This window comes from Glossina fuscipes, unplaced genomic scaffold (genome assembly GCF_014805625.2).
Source record: "Glossina fuscipes isolate IAEA_lab_2018 unplaced genomic scaffold, Yale_Gfus_2 2, whole genome shotgun sequence".
Taxonomy (NCBI): Eukaryota; Metazoa; Arthropoda; class Insecta; order Diptera; family Glossinidae; genus Glossina; species Glossina fuscipes.
The window spans coordinates 29,988,369-30,005,857 of record NW_023998416.1 but is presented as its reverse complement, the minus strand read 5'-3'; the positions used below and the strand labels follow the sequence as shown (position 1 = coordinate 30,005,857).

Sequence of the window (17,489 nt, the reverse complement as noted above, 5' to 3'; positions counted from 1 at the left end):
TTTTTATGTGTTCGGTTTTTATGCGATGTAAAATAAATCGAACAAAAGTATATCGCATAAAAACAAACCGCACAAAAACAGGAGAACTCAAGGGTTTTCCCTTTCACTTACTCAACTTTAAATGCCAAAGCTTCATTTATTGGTAAGTGATACCAAAAGGTACCCTCCGGTCTGAATTCTTCCTCCAATAGACCGCATGATAAAAAATGTTGTTTTACCGTTAAAGTGCAACGCTCTTGACAGCCCGACACCCAATACTCTTGTGTATTATCCAAGCAATTTAAAGCCTCTAATAAACGTTGAAAGTTATCACTTAATGTATTGCAATAAAATCCATTAGAAAACTATAAAAGGAGGAAAGAATGTAAAAATTAAACAAAGATTAAATTAAATTTTATGGATTTTCTCTTACCTTGGCGATGAATGTTCCATCAGTTTCCCACTCATCGTTTAGAGCATATATTGCAACTTCAAAATTTTCAGTTTGTTTCACGCAATCGATTAAGGTTTGTAGCAAATTGTAAGAACAAGAGTAAATTCTTTTGTTCGCATATAGATCACGTAGCTTTCCCCATTGCGAAGATGCGATTTCAATTAATTCATTTTTCATTATGGAATGTTTGAAGTGATTAGGCGAACACAATTGTTTGTTTGACTTGCAAAGTCTAAAACGCCACCCGACACTGTTGAATATTTTCCATGTAAAAGTTCTCTGAGTCGAATAAAAAGTCAAGTTAACGAGCGGCAGTCTCTTACACAAATAATGAGTAGAATTTCATTTTTCTCTTCGCTTATCTCTGTTTACATTAATTATCCAAAAGTTAATAAGTGATTTGGCTTTTTTTTGAGCTTAATCTGGTGAGAATAAAATGATAAAAACTAAAATAAAACATCTTGTTCTACACAATCGACATACGTATATTCAAATGGTCGGAGATGTAGGAAAATATAATAAAATCTATTCACGTCAATCCTGCATCCATATAAGATCTTAAAGAACATTTCGTTGGATGACAAGCGGAGATTTCGTAGTTCCTTCTTTTGAAGTGATATTGCGACATTTGTAGCGATATCTTACAACAATAGCGCAGCTTCGAAGAGAATCGGAAAGAATATTGCGGATGCACCCAGAAGCCTTAACACTGACCTTAAGTTTTTGGCATATTTTCCAGAAAATCGGATGACTCTGAGAGGTGGCTTCTTTATGCAATATATCAGAGAAAAAAATTATACTATTGCAACTCAAATTCACTTGGAAGGGTACTACGAATTTTAAAGTTTTTAATGTTCTAACGAAGCTCACAAGGATAAAACGACGTAATCTCTCTTTAATTTTACTTTCATTCCCAAATCCTTGCAATGCACTGCAGACTTTCTATTACGCTAAGTGTTTCAATCCTTTTCATGCAAAGAGTACTTGCGACTTGATTTCTGTTCCTTTTGTTTCAAATTTACGTTAATCGTTTGCCCACTTCACTAAATTTTCTCAGGAAAACCAAGATTTTTATAAGTGACGGACGGATTAAAGGCTGTTTTCACAGAGCACATCAGGTGCACAAAACTAAAAGAAGAAAAAGAACAACTCGCATGTGATGTTCTTCTTAATGCTGTCAAGATTTTTGCATTTATATTTATTTGCAATTAGGTGGAAAAAATGCTAGAGTGTGTTAGAATAGATGGCAAATGAATTGGAAATAAATTGGAATTAAAATAACATCGTAACTGAAGCGTATTAGGAAACCAATCGAGACCATTTTCGGAACAAGCGTTAAGGTGGATTTGATGAACGTTTAGATACCAAGTTTTTCGAAATTTCTACACAGAATTGTAAGTCTTAGAAGGAATGAAATAATAATTGTTTTTTTCGAGATTTCGTTAGTTACTCATTTATAGCATCGGCTTCTTAATCAACCAAGGAATATTTGTGTCACAATTCAGCTTTCCACCTTCACTTTTGCGGCCGTGAGAAGTCTACAAATATAGGGGATCAAAATGATGCCTTTTGGTAGAAATAGGAATATGTCGCCTATTAATCGGTGACTTATTATTTAGTTTCCATTTTTAAAAGAAAAAGAAGATGCTTACAAGAATAGCCTCAAAAGGATGACTTGTTCTTTCAGCACGAAATTCAAAAAGATGTGATTATATGTAGTTGCTTATGGACAATGCTAGCAATCCAATATTTTTCAATCGTTCCCTTCACTCAAACGCTTTCCTCTTGTTTCATAAAAACTAGTAAATGGCTAATCGTATTCACATCTATTGCTTGGCGTTTCATTTTAAAGCATCTAAGATATTCACTATTATATATTTTTATGCCTCTCTTTCGCTCGCTCTCTTGCTTTATGTTCACTTAAACGGTGGCTTTTCTCTTTACACATCTACGTGTTTAAGGTTTTATTTCCCAAGAAAATAGTATGAGAATGTGTTTGCCAATTAGTTCTTCAGATACCAAGACACAAAAATAAGCGTAAATTTTAATGAAAATTTTCAATAACTTTTTTTCAAACCATATTTTTATAAAAACAATTTCAATAAAAATTAATTATGAAAAAAAATGCTCTCAAAAAACAATACTGAGCTGGTGGAAATTACTGACATTAATAAATTAAAGGAACTGAGAGATTCATATCGCCGCAATACTTTAAGTTGGTCACAACACTGTGTGGGTTATTATTGTTTGGATAACTACATACGATGGAAAGAGCGAGAACCGACAATAAAACATTTAAAGATCTACACACTGAACGAATGCTATCGCTCTGAAGGTTTATACATAATCGTCGATCGCTATCAATTGTTTGTGGGTAGTCTCCGACAAGAAGAGCATAATGAAAATCTAGTAAAAGCTTTACAATTGTTGGATTGGTCGGGCGGCTTGAAAGTGAGTTCCATATTGGAGTGTCACCGCTATTCAGTATTGGAAGTGGTGAATAAAAAGCAGTTAAAACTGGAATATGATAGTCTAACGCTTATGTACTTTATGACGAGTGAAAAAGCTAAAAATCTAGTCATTGGGTGAGTAAATTTGGGTAACATTTTTAAAGTAAAATCACTTAATTATTTTCATATAGTTGCCCTAAAGGTTATTATGTGAAGCCCTTAACGGCTAAAGACGATGCCCTAATTGTCGACAATCATTGGCCTAATCGCCATCAAGGGTCTTTATTTTTGATAAATCGGTTAATCGACTGGAATGTTAACATGGGTGTATATGTTGAAAATACTGACGAATTGGTGGCTTGGTGCTTGCGGTGAGTGTGTGCAAATCGTAATCTTTATAAAATTAAATTTAACGTTTCTTCTTTTTCTTCTTAGCTTGCAAGGTGGGTTTTTGGGTGCATTGCAAGTTAAAGATTCCCATAAACGTTTAGGTTTGGGTAGTGTGGTAACCCGGGCGATTTCTCTTGCCTTAGCTGAAAGCGGCACTGATATAATGGCTTTGGTTAATGAAGAGAATCGGCCGTCGCGCGGCATGTTTGAGAAGCTTGGTTTCTCTGTTATTGCCCGTTGCTATTGGCTGAGAACTTTTCCTATACAAAGTCATTATCAGTGGCCATCGGGAGAATAGCAAGGAGAATGAAATTTCGCTGAATCTTGTAAAAATTTTTAGATAAATTACGCAAACATCAAACATTGTTTATAAACAAAATCATTTTTGATCATTTTTGACATAACGGCTTTGAAATAATCATCTACCGATCCAAAAACAAACTTTATTAACTTTTTTTCTTTCTACTGAGCTTTCTGTTATATTTGCTTATAATCGTCGAAAACCTATCGCCTAAAACTCAAAATCATATATGTAAATATTTTTGAATATTGCACACTGAAGTTATATAAGCCCACGTAAGGAAAAGATACGAATATGTTTTCATAATTATGTAGGAACATATCTTATAATTAGTAGATGTATAAGGTGACCAACCACAAATTACTGCCAGGAGAATGTCATATATGGGAAGTTGTTAGTTCGAAGAGTAAAATTTGAGTCCGCATTTTATTAACATAAAAGAAATTCATATGCGTTTGATTTCTTGTTTTCGAAAAGCCACGAACGTGCCGCAGACAGACAAAAAACATATATCTAGCAGCGAGAAAAGGACCGTAGGACATAATTATCCAATGATTTGGAAAATTACACTGCGGAAGTTTTCATCTTCAAGATACTCCACCACTCCATTCTAGGCGGTCAGCAATTACTAATAATACCAATTTCGAATACGGTTCTTGAAGGAAGAGTTGCAAAATCGCAACTGTACTTGTTTACTCAACCAGAATTGGTTCACTTATTGAAAGAGCGTATGGTCGAAAGGCGCTCTTATTAAACAACACTTAACTAGCGGAACAATTAGGATACAAAGTTTCATATTTGTTTTCTTCCTCTTTGAAGGAGTAAATCAACAAACAGATGATTCCCCGAGTTGAATACAGAACTTCTATATTTCAATTTCATTTTATTTTGTTTTTTCCTTAAATTTACAAATTTAATATTTTAACAAACGTTTAACCTTAAAGCTTAAAAACACTTATACGTCATGAGGGAATCTATATGAAAATTTATGGGGAAAATGTTTTCGTTTTAATCTCTTCAACACTGTATATTTATACCGTAGCATTTTGTTGCAACTCCTGTTCCGCCCGCACGGTGTTCGTTATCTAATTGTAAATTCACAAGAATAAGTAAAAATTGTTATTATCGGTTTTTGTTTTGCTGGTTTCCAGCGCCCATCATTGCATGCCCCGGGAGACAGTTACAATTTAAGAAAAAAAAAAAAAAAACACATTGAAATTGAATTCAGATACTTTTCCTTTAGTAACTCGCGATTATTTTATAATGTTAAGATCACCGAGAATACAAATATTTAAAGATACTTACGTTGGATAAGTAAATCTTATGTTAATTCTTTCCGCTAACGAACGTACAGATGGGCTTTTTAGTTAATGTACATAGCAGTTACTTTTTTATTTAAAACCATTGGTTAGTAGAAGTCTTTCTTCAATACTTACATCTATCTATCTTTTAAATTAATATTAATGCTTAGTTTCGATAAATTAAGAAAACATTAGCTTTATCGGGGCGATTAATATATACCAACTCAACCAATAATACTGAAAATTTTGGCAATTTTAGGCATGCCATAGCTGGGCTTAGGAAATATTTCTGCGAAGGAATTATGGGTTGTAAGTAAAAATTTGTTTGGTTTATGGGGCTTTTAAATTTCAGATTCATATCAAATTGTGTTCTTTGGATTTGTGGGCCTTGTTACAGCGAATCATAGTCAATTTTGACCATCCCCCAGCCAAGTCCCAGTACACTACGTACTCTTTTACAACCGTGAACTTTTCAACAACAAACGCAAGTCACTGCGAAGAAGCTCAAAATCTTATGCCGGTTGTCAGTATTTGGACTTCCTATAAAAGGATCAAATCGATTTAACTCCCATCCGATTCGCTCATCATAAGCCGTAATATGAATAAAATATGCATTCGAATGTATTCAAAATTTGATAGTAAATACACTGTGAAAATCATCAGCTTGACATTTCGTTTTTGGCAGAACATATTAGACATAGAACGTACAATAAAATATTAAACAGGTATAGATTATCGCACCAGATACAATATATCTTCTTTCACTTTCTCTTATACATAAGAAACAACAGTTAAATAAGAATTCCTTAGATATGCTTAGTAGTTGATTTAAGTAAAATATTGTCCCATAACATGATCAGCGTATACTCAAGACTTTCACATATATAGCCACATATTGGTAATGTGAAGAAGTTTAATGAGAACTATTTGCTATTGAGATTAAGGTTAATTTCATATCCATGCAAAAAAAAAGTTAAATAAGTTAAATATAAAAAACGAAAGATATGAGATTAAATTCCGTGAACTTTGGATTATATTTAGTAGATTTGGTGGGTGAAGTGAAAGTTCTTTACTCTCGCGATTACCTCATTTTACTTCAGCAGATAAACTTGCCTCTTATCCTTTTGGCTTGATTCATTTTTATAAGGCTCAAAGGAGCATATACGAATTTATCAATTTTTTTTTTTTTTTTTATATAAACAGGTAACCTCGGTGGGTGCGTTGAATCATAATAAAATAACGAATAAGCGATGCACGCGGCGCAAAAATTTATAACAAATGCATGAAATGAAACTTATAGCCTCTTTCAATAGGAAATGTCATTTGAAATGTTGCGCTATTTTGCACCTGTCAATATACAAAAGCAATATATATAGTATAATATATATAACGTTTCTGCAAGATACAACTGCCATTCCGGTGTCATTTGGCAACTACATTCGCTATACATTCTTAGGTTGAATGCTAGAAGCACCTGAACAAAATCTTGATTTTTTCAGAAAAATTAATCTGAATGATGAGGCGCCTAATAATGAGCTTTTCATAGATTTGAATACGTAAACAGGCAAAACCGTCGCATCGTAATCCCAATCGAAATAGTGCAACAATCATTCCACCTACAACAACAATTTAGGGCTGCTGTTGGACTGGCGATGTAGTTGAACCATACCTTTTCGAAAATGCTGCCGGTTCGACGTCAAAATGTCCGAATGATGGCGTATACAACGACATTAACAAACTTTTTTGCCTCCAAGATTGATGCCATAGACGAAGGCGCTTTTTGTAGTCAACACGCAAGTGGTCATGCATAAGAAAGAAGACGACACAAACTACTGCACAGATAAAATAAAACAGTAGCTATATTGAGTGATAGATTTAAAATGACACCTCTCGTTAAAAGACGCTACGTAAGGAGCAGTTAAGATATTTCACAAACCTCTCATACATCAAATTTAATCACAGTCTATGTGAAGATGAGTTATAAGAATCTTTTTTCGTACAATTTTTTTTGTTAGAGTATTTTAGATATTTCACTTCTACTTTTTGTTATTAATTCCATTGTAATTCGTGTACTTTCATTGAAATGTTTGGATTATATTATATATCATTATGTTTACGTTAAACAGGTGACACCCTCTTATAATCTATTTCATTTATTTTGGTTATATTCTAAAGTGAATTGAAATAGTTGAACGCGGTTAGTAAATATGTGTATACACCCCTCAAACAATTTTACGAACGGACAAACATATACATATATACTATTTATTACTAAATGCAGTCTATAAAATTTAAAAATTTTTATCGTTGTTTTCTCTTACTTTAAAACATCGTATATTAAAATGATCGCACATTTCTCGTACCTTTAAGAAAAGGAAAGGAAAGAAAAAAACAATCAGTTTGAAATTTAAACTCATTTGGAAGATATTCACAACTTACGACTCCTTGACCGTAATGTAAATGAGCGATGGTCACAAATATGGTTAAAGCCTGGACAATCCAGCGTTCCGTATCGGCAGCTATATCCACGCCCCACAATTGTTTATACCACGGAAAACAACTAATAGCCACAGTGGCGACCAAAGGCCACATTAAAATATTAAAAGCATCACATCGTGTATCGGACATTTGAGCCACAATTAAACGAGACTGTAAAAATGAAGAATTTAGTGGGCGTTTCTTACTATTCAGAATTGCACTTACCGCTATATTTGAGAACAAGGTGCCGAATAGAAGAAATAGAATTCGGGGCTCCAGATTTATAATACCATTGCGTGAATACAGCGACCAGATCAGAGTGATAACAAAGAGCCATAGAAAAGCAAATAGGGGACGAACCGCTTCAAGTATAGGGCGCATTTTACCGGTTTTATTTTTGTAAGACCTAAACGAAATTCACTTCTTCTTATCTAAATTTACTTCTTATTTTTGCCTTAACTGTTCTTTAGCATGCAATCACCACCCAAAGATAGATGCTTTAGAAATCCGATATAGATGATCAATTGCCACGAAAAACATTTTTATTAAACATGGCGTAAATTTAATTAATGGACTTGTACGCAATGCTTGATCAGTGTTACGAATGATCTTTGCTTCGCAGACTCTAACTCTATTGTTAAATGATGTAAATTAATGTCCAGAAGCTATATGCGTATATTTTGCTCAAATTGTTTTTCGGAAATAGTTGCACTCAAAAAACACTCAATGAAGAATTTGATTCAAATTCCGACCATTCAGCACGATTTCATATATAAAATCGTTGAAAATGTTAGATAACGCCTATCTTAATAATGTTCTTGGCCCGATTTATGGTTTTCGATATCGTGCAAATTCGATTGTAAACTGGGTACGTTACACGACAATAATTCTACAATCAAAAGAATTTTCATTCGACAGTAAGAAAAATTCGACATCGAGAACTATAAATTGTCTTCTATTAAAAGCAAGGACATAATAATTATTGACGAGTTTCAAGCAAGAGAACAAAATGGTTAGCTCTCTGTTTTATGTTGGAAAAGGTAACTGTTGGCAAAATCACTGCAACCGTCCTACAAAGTCTTATTTGCATCTAGCTCGAACACTTTCCAACAAACCAACATTTTCGTTTGTTAAAAGCAAAATGAGTTTCACTTTACTATTCTGCACAAGAAAGCAGTTTAGCTTATGGCAAATGAGGAGGGTATCCGCGGGATAAAGCGCCTTAAAAATTTTCCTTCTTGCTGAAACTCAACTTGTCACTTTTTGGAAGGGCAGTTGGATCGATCGATATCACGGAAGTAAAAGATTGTAAAAGTTTATATGAGCTAAGCTTTTCTGCAACTTTAAAGATTTTACATAAAATCCATTTGAAAGGAAATTATCTAAATCTCGACTCATAGCAGCATTATTCGTACAAGGATTTCCTTTAGTGCGGAGCGAAAGCAAAAAATAATGATGTTGGCTTTTGGAATCAAATTGAAAAGCTGGAAGAAATATGTTCTAGGCCAAGCAATTTTCAGGCGACCATCTCAGGTGGTGAGAGTCAGAATTTCGCGGTAAAGGGAAAATAATTTTCTTATATGTTTTTACCAACTTTTACGTACATATAGATATTTTTCAATATAATCGGATGACTGGTTATTATACCCGAACCTATCAGAACAAATTCGAACATATTGGCCATGGATAAATCAAAAAAGATGCGATAATGCCATATACTGGGACCTAGCAGCGTAGTTATGAACATCGTCAGACTGACTCCCTATAAAGAAAAATACTTGAAGCTATATTTTTAATTTAAATAAAAAGAGTAATTATCTCCATTCCACTCACCCACATAGTAACATCGTAAGCCCATGGCAGAAACATAATGCCAGTGTTGTACTTTTCCACATGTGTTAAATAGAAATTTAAAAAAACAGTCCATAGCACGGAAAACATGCGTATCGGTGGTAAATCGTCGGTGCCGAATAAAGAAAACATGTAAATTGGTATTAAGCCAGCTGAATATGAATCCAAACCGTGATCGAATAATTCTCCCAATGGGCCACTCGTACCTGTACGTCTAGCCTGTTTGCCATCCATGCCATCTACAAAAATTAAATTCGTTTATAAGATTTTCGCATTGAAATTTTCACATTTTTTCTCACCTAAATTATAATAAAGTAATATATTAACAGCGGCTACTGACCACACCCAACTTGGTATAGTATTTTCTTCATTGTTCGCTGCAGTGAAATCCCAATCGTAATAAGCGATTAATAAAAAATTAACAACGGTTAATAAGAAACCAATAAATGTAATAATATTTGGAGCCAACCATTTTGGTAGGAGCTAAAGAAATATATACAAAGACATTTGGACATGTATTTAAATTCTCTTATGATCTAACATTCATAGTTGACTTACTTTCACACAATTATTCCAAAGCGGATGCATAACATAGACACTGAGATAACTTGTGTCTATACTGTTGTACTGCAAATGTAAAAAGCAAAAAAAAATTAATAAATAACAATTTAAATCGGGGAACTAGGTAAACTTCAAAAGCCTATTGATATAATTATATGTTCCATATTCCATTCATGTTCGTAAAGTGCGCAGTGTAATGAAGATATTTATCATCCAGCATTGGCTACTTTCTTTCGTTAAAAACATGATGGTACATTGAGCTTCTGTAACGATTTTCGACGGGTTAAGCTCTCCAAAAAAATATAATTGTGCGCCTGGACCTGATGGAATTCCATCATGTCTACTTATATCTTGCGCTGGCGAGCTATGCGGTGTTATCTCAAAGATTTTTAACAAGTCCTTGAATTTAGGTACTTTCACTTTGTTTCGGAAAACTTGTTCCCTTATTCCTATTCAGAAAAGTGGAAGTAGACAACTTGTAGAGGACTACAGAGGCATTGCTAAGTTGAGTGTCTTGCCTAAACTGTCAGCTTCGAAATGACTTGAAAAATTTAGTTGCATGATGCTCTTTGAATCTTCTGAAACTAAATTTGAATAAATGTAAGAAGCTTTCTTTCTCAAGAAGTCATTCATTACTCAGTATTTCGTTGATTCGCACAAATTGGAGGACGTCGATTCGTTCACAGATTTAGGCGTTCTATATGACCATAGATTAGGTTTTAACTTGCATATTGAGCTCTCGTTAAGCTAAGCTAGGTCAACGCTTGGTTTTATAAAGAGGTGGTCCAAAGCGCTTGATGATCCTTATATTATGAAAAGGCTGTACATGTGTTTTCTTAAACCTATATTTGAATATGCCTCTGTTGTGTGGCCTCCTTCATACAGGTGCTATGTACATTCAATTGAATCTGTTCAAAAGCAATTCTTGCTATTTGCACTTTATAATTTAGGTTGGGACCCGATTGCTTCTCTTCCACCCTAAGAAAATAGGTTACTTCTATTATCCTTACCGTCACTTGAGAAAAGTAGATTTGTTCTTAGGGTTTCTTTCTTAATCAAAGTAATAAATAGCTCTATTGACTCGCCCACGTTACTTGGTACGATAAGCTTTAATGTCCCTAACCGCTTCTCTAGGCACATTATCTTGATCAAGCTTACCAATGTAAATACAATTATAAGCCGTTTAACCCGCTCAGAGTTGTTTGCAGAAACCTAAATGATGTCTATCACTTATTCTCATTATCGGATGCTTTAAAATCTAATAAAGCAATTTTGCTTAATATGCGCGATTTACCTATGTCGTACTTAAACTAACAATTCGTTCTTAACATCTCGTTTTTTATTTAAAATAATATTGTGTTGTTAACGTGTTGGTTGCCAAGCTTATGCATGTTTGCAATGGTTTAGGGGCTCACTTGCAACCTGGATCTGTTCTTGTTGCGGGTTTGTTTCTGTGCTAGCTGTGTACATGCTTTTGTTTCTCTCTATTTTTATTTATTTATACATGAATTATTATTTTTAGCTTTTTAATTTATTTTTGACTTACTTTGTTATTATTATTCTTCTTTTTTTCTTCCTTTCTATTGTATGCTTTTGTAGTTTTAAAACGATTAGTATAAGATTTTCTATTAAGATGCACTGAATTCCACTGTAATTTCCTTTTGTTAACACTCATGTATAAATAGGTAAAATATAGCAAATAAATAAAATAAAATAAAAATCAGAAAAAATCGAAAATATTGCCGATGGATAAAAATGTGAAAATCTCCACAGTCTGTCAACGTTTTGACAATCGGGACGATTTTACTTAAGCAGGAAAGGCTTAACGCCAAACACTTTGAAAACGTCACGCCTCATTAAAAGATCATCTGCATTCGTTATAATTCAACTTTGCGCAGAAATTTGGCTGACAAACCACCGAATGCATTGAAAATCTCAAACGTCACATAAACGAATTTAGCTGGCAAAGAACCTATTAGGCAACGAAAGAAATATCAGCGAACATCTACACGAATTAGAGAAGTTCAAATGAATTTTGTCTTCGTAACCAAAAAATATCGTTACCTGATTCAGCGAATGCTCAACGTTAGTACAAACAAAAGAAGTGTAGATTTAAGCTATAAATTAAGCTTCGACAGATGAACGCTTTTTTTCGTTTGCACATCGTTCATCACGTTAAAATTCAATTAACGGTAACGATAAAAAATCTAATAAAAATAAAAAGTACATTTACATGCTTTTCATAAAATTTCGAATTGTCCGCTTATCGAGATGATTGTTGTAAGCGTCATAAAGGGTTTCTAGAGCGAATACTAATAAAAAATTTGACAATTTATAGCGTCATTAAAACAGATGTAGTTTGTGTACTAATGGTCGCAATGTCACGAACTTTTCACACATTTTGTTTGAAGATGGCTGCTATCGAAAAGTCTCGTCGACTCGTCAATCTCACACTCCAATGTGTTGTCTGCGTAGTAGGAAATTTAAAAAATAACCTCGTTCCCTCCAAGCTTTTCACCTTCATTTAGAATACCATGGTATTATTTTCTACCAATTTCTGAAGAAGAAGAAAAATAAACCGTAACAATAGCAATCGGGAGGAACAGTCAGATCTTTCAATTTAATATTGTCTTCTTTACACTTAGAAATGTCGACTGCGTTACGTCATAAATATAAAAGAAGTCGTTGAAAGATCGGTACGTATTTCGAAGTGGATGGTTCATCTCATAGTTGGTACGAGCTTGAGACAGCTTTATAAGCCAATAATTACGGATTACTCTTGCCGGGATAGGAATGTTGAACTCATTGAATAAAAATAGTGAACAACACTGACCAGATAATAATAATCTTATTATAAATGAGACGCTCTCCCAAGTAGGTCTACTTTCCAAGGTCGGAAAAAGTATAAGCTTAAGACGGTTCTCATGAGGTGGAAATAGAAAGGCCGTATTCCATCCCAAGCCACGTAAAGCAAACTTTAACAAAGCCATTTGCAGTGCCTATAGGGCCAAACCATATTTGAATTATGCAGTAAACAATGTTTTACTAATATAAGTGCCTTTAAAGTCAAGCGACCACCGTTTAATAAAGCCCAACAAAACTTTTATTGTGTTATCGCTAGCATGAACCTGCAACTTAAAGTTCAATTTAATATCAAGTGCAAACCCAAGATCCGTTAAGCTCGTAACAAAATCCAACATATGGATGCTAATGGAGCAGCCAATAGCCATGGACCCCCCGCTATGAAATGTTATTTACGCCAGACATAAAACTTACTTAAGTTCGAAAGCACACATTTGCCATTCTGCAGCATGATGAATTTGTAAAATAACAAACACTTTTGAGGATTGATGATGATGAGGATTGAAGATGGTAGATCATCAACGAATAATTTAAAAAGTAGACGACCCCAATGACTTCCCGGCGCAATACCAGATATAACTTCTACAGTCGAAAATATATATAAAATTTAACTAACTCTCATTGGATACGGCCAGTTAGATATGACCTAAACCATGTAACCAAATTAGCAGGTAATCAGTACAGTACAACTTATGTAAAAGCAATTCATCACCTACGCGATTATACGCTTTAGAAAAGTCAGTGTAAACAGCATCAGTTTGCTGATTCTGTGAGAATCCTTTACAGACATTACAAACAAGCTCCATTAGGTTAGTCGTAGTAGGCCTGTCCTTAGCAAAACCATGGTGACACGATGATAATGATGGTTGAAGTCTGTTTGCTAAAAGATGTTCGAATCATCTGGGAAGAGTGGCCTGTTTAACAGCCCTTCTATAATAGCGTACGTACCACAACTTAGGGAAGTAGCCTTTCCTAAGACAAGAGTTATTTAATTGCTATTATTGCTAGTTAGCAATGGTAAGTGAATATGCAGAATATTAACACAAAACCCTAAGATGCCAGACGGTATCCCGTCCAGACCAGCCGGCTGTGCCGTCCCAGACTTGTATATTAGAAAACATAACATTAGGAAAAGTATCAAACGAATCTATTTGTGCACTTTCAATCATCTAGGACCACCATTTGTCTCGCAAATTATAGTCGCGCACCGCCTGCTTTTCATCATCCCATGCCAGTCTTTTTCGAAGTGGCTCGATTTTCTTTCGCCTCAGCAGTAATTTATTTATGAACATAAGTTCGGCTCACCCTTTGAATTTTTCACTGTTAGTTTACATGGTATCGAAATGTCGATGTTCTTTTAGCAGATGCAGTCATGCAATCGGCTCAAAACTAGATTTTGATTAATATTTAATTCCGCATGAATGTTATTAATATTAGAAATATATAGCATATAATCTTTGACCGACTTTGACAACGATTCGCCGACCAGAGTGCGGCACATTTTTAAACACGAAATTTCCAAAACGTAAGTGAGTTCGCTTACATGTAGCTTATAAAGCACTTTCATCACCAATACCAAAAACTTATTCACAAGCCTGCGAAGCGTTATTGCCTTGGCCAAAGTAAGGTTGTAATGTATAGTAAATTTTACCAAAATTTTATTTCATTTTCAAAACACGATTACCCAGCATATTATCAAACGCCTTAGTGTCTTTTTTTAAATTATCATAAACTGCTGTCTTCTGCAAGTGTTCTACATGCGAGCTTGATAGGGTGGGTTATGCCAAATTTACATGATTCTAAATCCAAGTATTTGGGGAGACGCCACGAACTTTTTTCTTAACTTGCATTTCTGTCGGGTTTTCCACAAAAACATGAATGATATATTACATAACAACCTTACATGTAAATGAATGATCAGAAATGTGTTAAAGAGAAATCGTGTATCACTTGCATTCCTGCAGCGTTTAGTGCTAAAACATCCAAAACAAGCCTAAGCTTTTCCTTATTTTCATGAAGTGACCTCATTTCAGTACTAAATACATCATTATCACGAGTGAACTAGAAATAAGTGGATAAATTGAAGGAACAAAATATAATGAGAAGAACCACAAGAATATGCATATGTATCAGCTATTCAGATGGTCAATGACACTGTATTCGTAATAGTGTCGTTCAACGTTGCTCAAAAAATAGGGGGAGGTTTGCATTTAATAATCTGAATAGACGCTACTTTATGCATACATTCAAATATGCATTGGTATATATATATATATACGTATATATATAATATAATAAATAAATTTGTAATATATTATGTTTACAGAACCTTATCAGTTGCGTGTATAAATAATAAACGTAATTAGAAGATTTTGTGAGGAGAATATGGAAATCTAATTTAATTATTAATTATTTCTATTTGTTGTTACTTTATTCATTAATAATATTAAAAACGCAGCCACAACACAACATCCATTCATTCATTCATTATACACTTGTTTATGATAGAAATTCTCAAAAAAAAAAAAAAAAAGGCGAAAAGTGACAAAAATCGTTCGTTGATTAGTGCGTTTTTACACTAGTATATATATATACACATATATAGATGTAATATATGTCTTGTTATACACAAGAAGACAACGAGAATTTCTAAACAAATTTATCAATCGGTGGCGTGATTTAATTCCGAGCACATTATTCCATAAATCATATATGCATTTACATAGATGCCTACAAAACAAATCTGTTGCGCCTTTTTAAACAGATAGAAGTGCACGCACAGAGACTCTCTCTAAGAAAACTTTTCAAACTCTTACACAGTTCAAGGTTAAAGTCATGACTTTTAGGCAATCATGTCATGATTTTCGAATAGATAGATATTTCTTATTAGTATTGATTGAAAGTAAAATAACTTACCTTATAACGTTCGAATCCCTTTAAATGGGCCTGCGACAAATATTTAATACCCATCATAATGCTATCGAGTTTTGTTAGTTGAAATGCGAATTCACTTTGTATCCTTGTTTTATACACGTATATATGTATGTATGTATATATATATATATATGTATATATATATATATATATATATATATTCTATTCTTTCTTAATATTTCATTTGATTGTTACCAACTTATTCAAAACACTAGTAATTCGCTTTAAGCCGTCCAAGTTAACTTAATAATCATCATCATCGTCATCATCATTATCATTACGATTATCTGAAATATCGATTTAAACCGTTGCTCGCGAAGCATACAATGAAACTGTGCTAAGGATGCTAAAGTGCTATGTTACTTTGCGTAGAAGTTTGTTTTTCTTTTTTAAATCTAAACAAAACAAAAAATTTGTTCTCTTTACCAGTGCGTTAAATGTCTTTACATTTCTTTTTTTTTCGTAAATTTTCTTCTTTGTTTCATTTATACGCACATAAATAAATTTTATTTAAATTACTTCATCTCTCGTACGCGCACACGCACATACACACACACACACACACACACACACACACACACACAAGTACGCGAGTATATAATATATATACTTAGTGAATTGATAATATTGTTAAATGACTGTGAAAATTGTAAGCTGCTGCTGCTGCTGCTGCTCTCGATTTGTAATCATCACAATATACCACTATCATCATCACACACTACCGCAAGCAAAATAAATAATTAAAGCTACCTTCATATATCTTGGCTGTGTGCAAACGAAACGTGCACGTTTTTATTTCCAAAATATGAAAAATTTACGCGCGAACAACATTTCTCCGCAATATAGATTGAGACAGAACTAATCAGCTTAATGTTTATTAAAACCATGAAAAGCCGGCTCATAACTCTCTTCTCTTATTATTTTACTTTACTCTCTAAGAATCTTTGACTTTTTACTGTTGGCGCTCTCAGTAGTCACTATTTCAAATTGGGGTGGAATGATAGAGTCTTCTCTCCTTCCTTTTTATATTTAAAAATCACTACAATTGCTCTACGACGACTTTTGGATGCCCATCATGCATATATATTAGCTTAAAAGCATACAAGATTGCATTATTAGAGAACTTTCGTGGAAGTTCTCACTCCGATCTTTTATACATACACCTATTCCTAACAAAAATGATTATATTGGCCGGCATTTTCTGGGAATTCTCATAGCGATTAATATCAGATAGAGAGATAAAACTGTACATTTAGGCATTCCCTAATGAAACATTGGCACAAATTTGAACCCTCTAGAAAACTGTTCCAAGAGAAAAAAAATAATTCGAAGCAGTAAAGAGGAAGTTTAAATATTCATAAGCAAAAGGGAAAAATGAAGAATAACGAATAGAAAGATATCCCTCAAAATATACGTATAATTCTTGATTAATTAGTGGCTAAAAGCAATTAGTCATGGTTTTTGCTCATTCACCCCAAAAATATCCTGACATTAGCAAAATTGCAGAATATTTTCGAAAAGAAGCCGTTGGAAACTTCGAGCAAACAGATAAATGGATTGAAACATTTCCGAGCCACCTCAAGTTCAAGTTAAATGATTAATTAAACATACCCTCTGCTTGTGACAATGAATTCAAAAGATTGTGAATGAAATCAAAATTCTCAAACAATTGAAAGTGTTATAGACGGACATGGCCGGTCGCTACACGCTCCACACCAATTCTCATAATATAATTTCATAATAAAATGCCAAAAATTACGAAATTACATGGGTACACTTTCGTACACTTTTGTACCCATGTAATTTCGTAAGCCAAACCAAAGGGCGGTAAATTTATATATAAAGTCATTACTTTGTACTCATTGTAACTAAAAAAGTCTTGCGATAGAAGAAAACCTACTTACTTCTATTATTTAAATTGGGATTCA

The 17,489-nt window shown here is 33.7% G+C and overlaps 3 protein-coding genes across 4 annotated transcripts; 1 reads left to right on the top strand and 2 right to left on the bottom strand.

Annotated features, from left to right (window-relative positions):
• Window positions 1-85: 85 nt before the first annotated feature.
• Window positions 86-2,426, bottom strand: LOC119633917. Of its 2 annotated transcripts, XM_038027749.1 has the most exons (4): window positions 2,086-2,426; window positions 917-2,026; window positions 413-855; window positions 86-344 (listed from the first exon to the last, which is right to left on the bottom strand). In XM_038027749.1, the coding sequence occupies exons 3-4, from the start codon at window positions 608-610 to the stop codon at window positions 108-110; spliced, it is 435 nt and encodes a 144-aa protein (XP_037883677.1). In that variant the 5' UTR covers window positions 611-855; window positions 917-2,026; window positions 2,086-2,426; the 3' UTR covers window positions 86-107. The 2 variants fall into 2 exon arrangements, with proteins under 2 accessions (XP_037883677.1, XP_037883676.1); XM_038027748.1 differs by having other exon boundaries at window positions 917-2,426.
• Window positions 2,427-2,535: 109 nt separating this feature from the next.
• LOC119633757 lies at window positions 2,536-3,719 on the top strand. The gene is made up of 3 exons (XM_038027478.1): window positions 2,536-3,018; window positions 3,075-3,254; window positions 3,319-3,719. Exons 1-3 carry the CDS (start codon window positions 2,558-2,560, stop codon window positions 3,569-3,571), a joined length of 894 nt encoding a protein of 297 aa, XP_037883406.1. The 5' UTR covers window positions 2,536-2,557; the 3' UTR covers window positions 3,572-3,719.
• A 787-nt stretch (window positions 3,720-4,506) lies between these two features.
• On the bottom strand, window positions 4,507-15,679 carry LOC119634071 (ethanolaminephosphotransferase 1). Its single transcript, XM_038028004.1, has 9 exons — window positions 15,544-15,679; window positions 9,763-9,831; window positions 9,504-9,687; window positions 9,187-9,443; window positions 8,958-9,115; window positions 7,579-7,759; window positions 7,315-7,524; window positions 7,197-7,238; window positions 4,507-4,659 (listed from the first exon to the last, which is right to left on the bottom strand). Exons 1-9 carry the CDS (start codon window positions 15,598-15,600, stop codon window positions 4,606-4,608), a joined length of 1,212 nt encoding a protein of 403 aa, XP_037883932.1. The 5' UTR covers window positions 15,601-15,679; the 3' UTR covers window positions 4,507-4,605.
• Window positions 15,680-17,489: the final 1,810 nt, after the last annotated feature.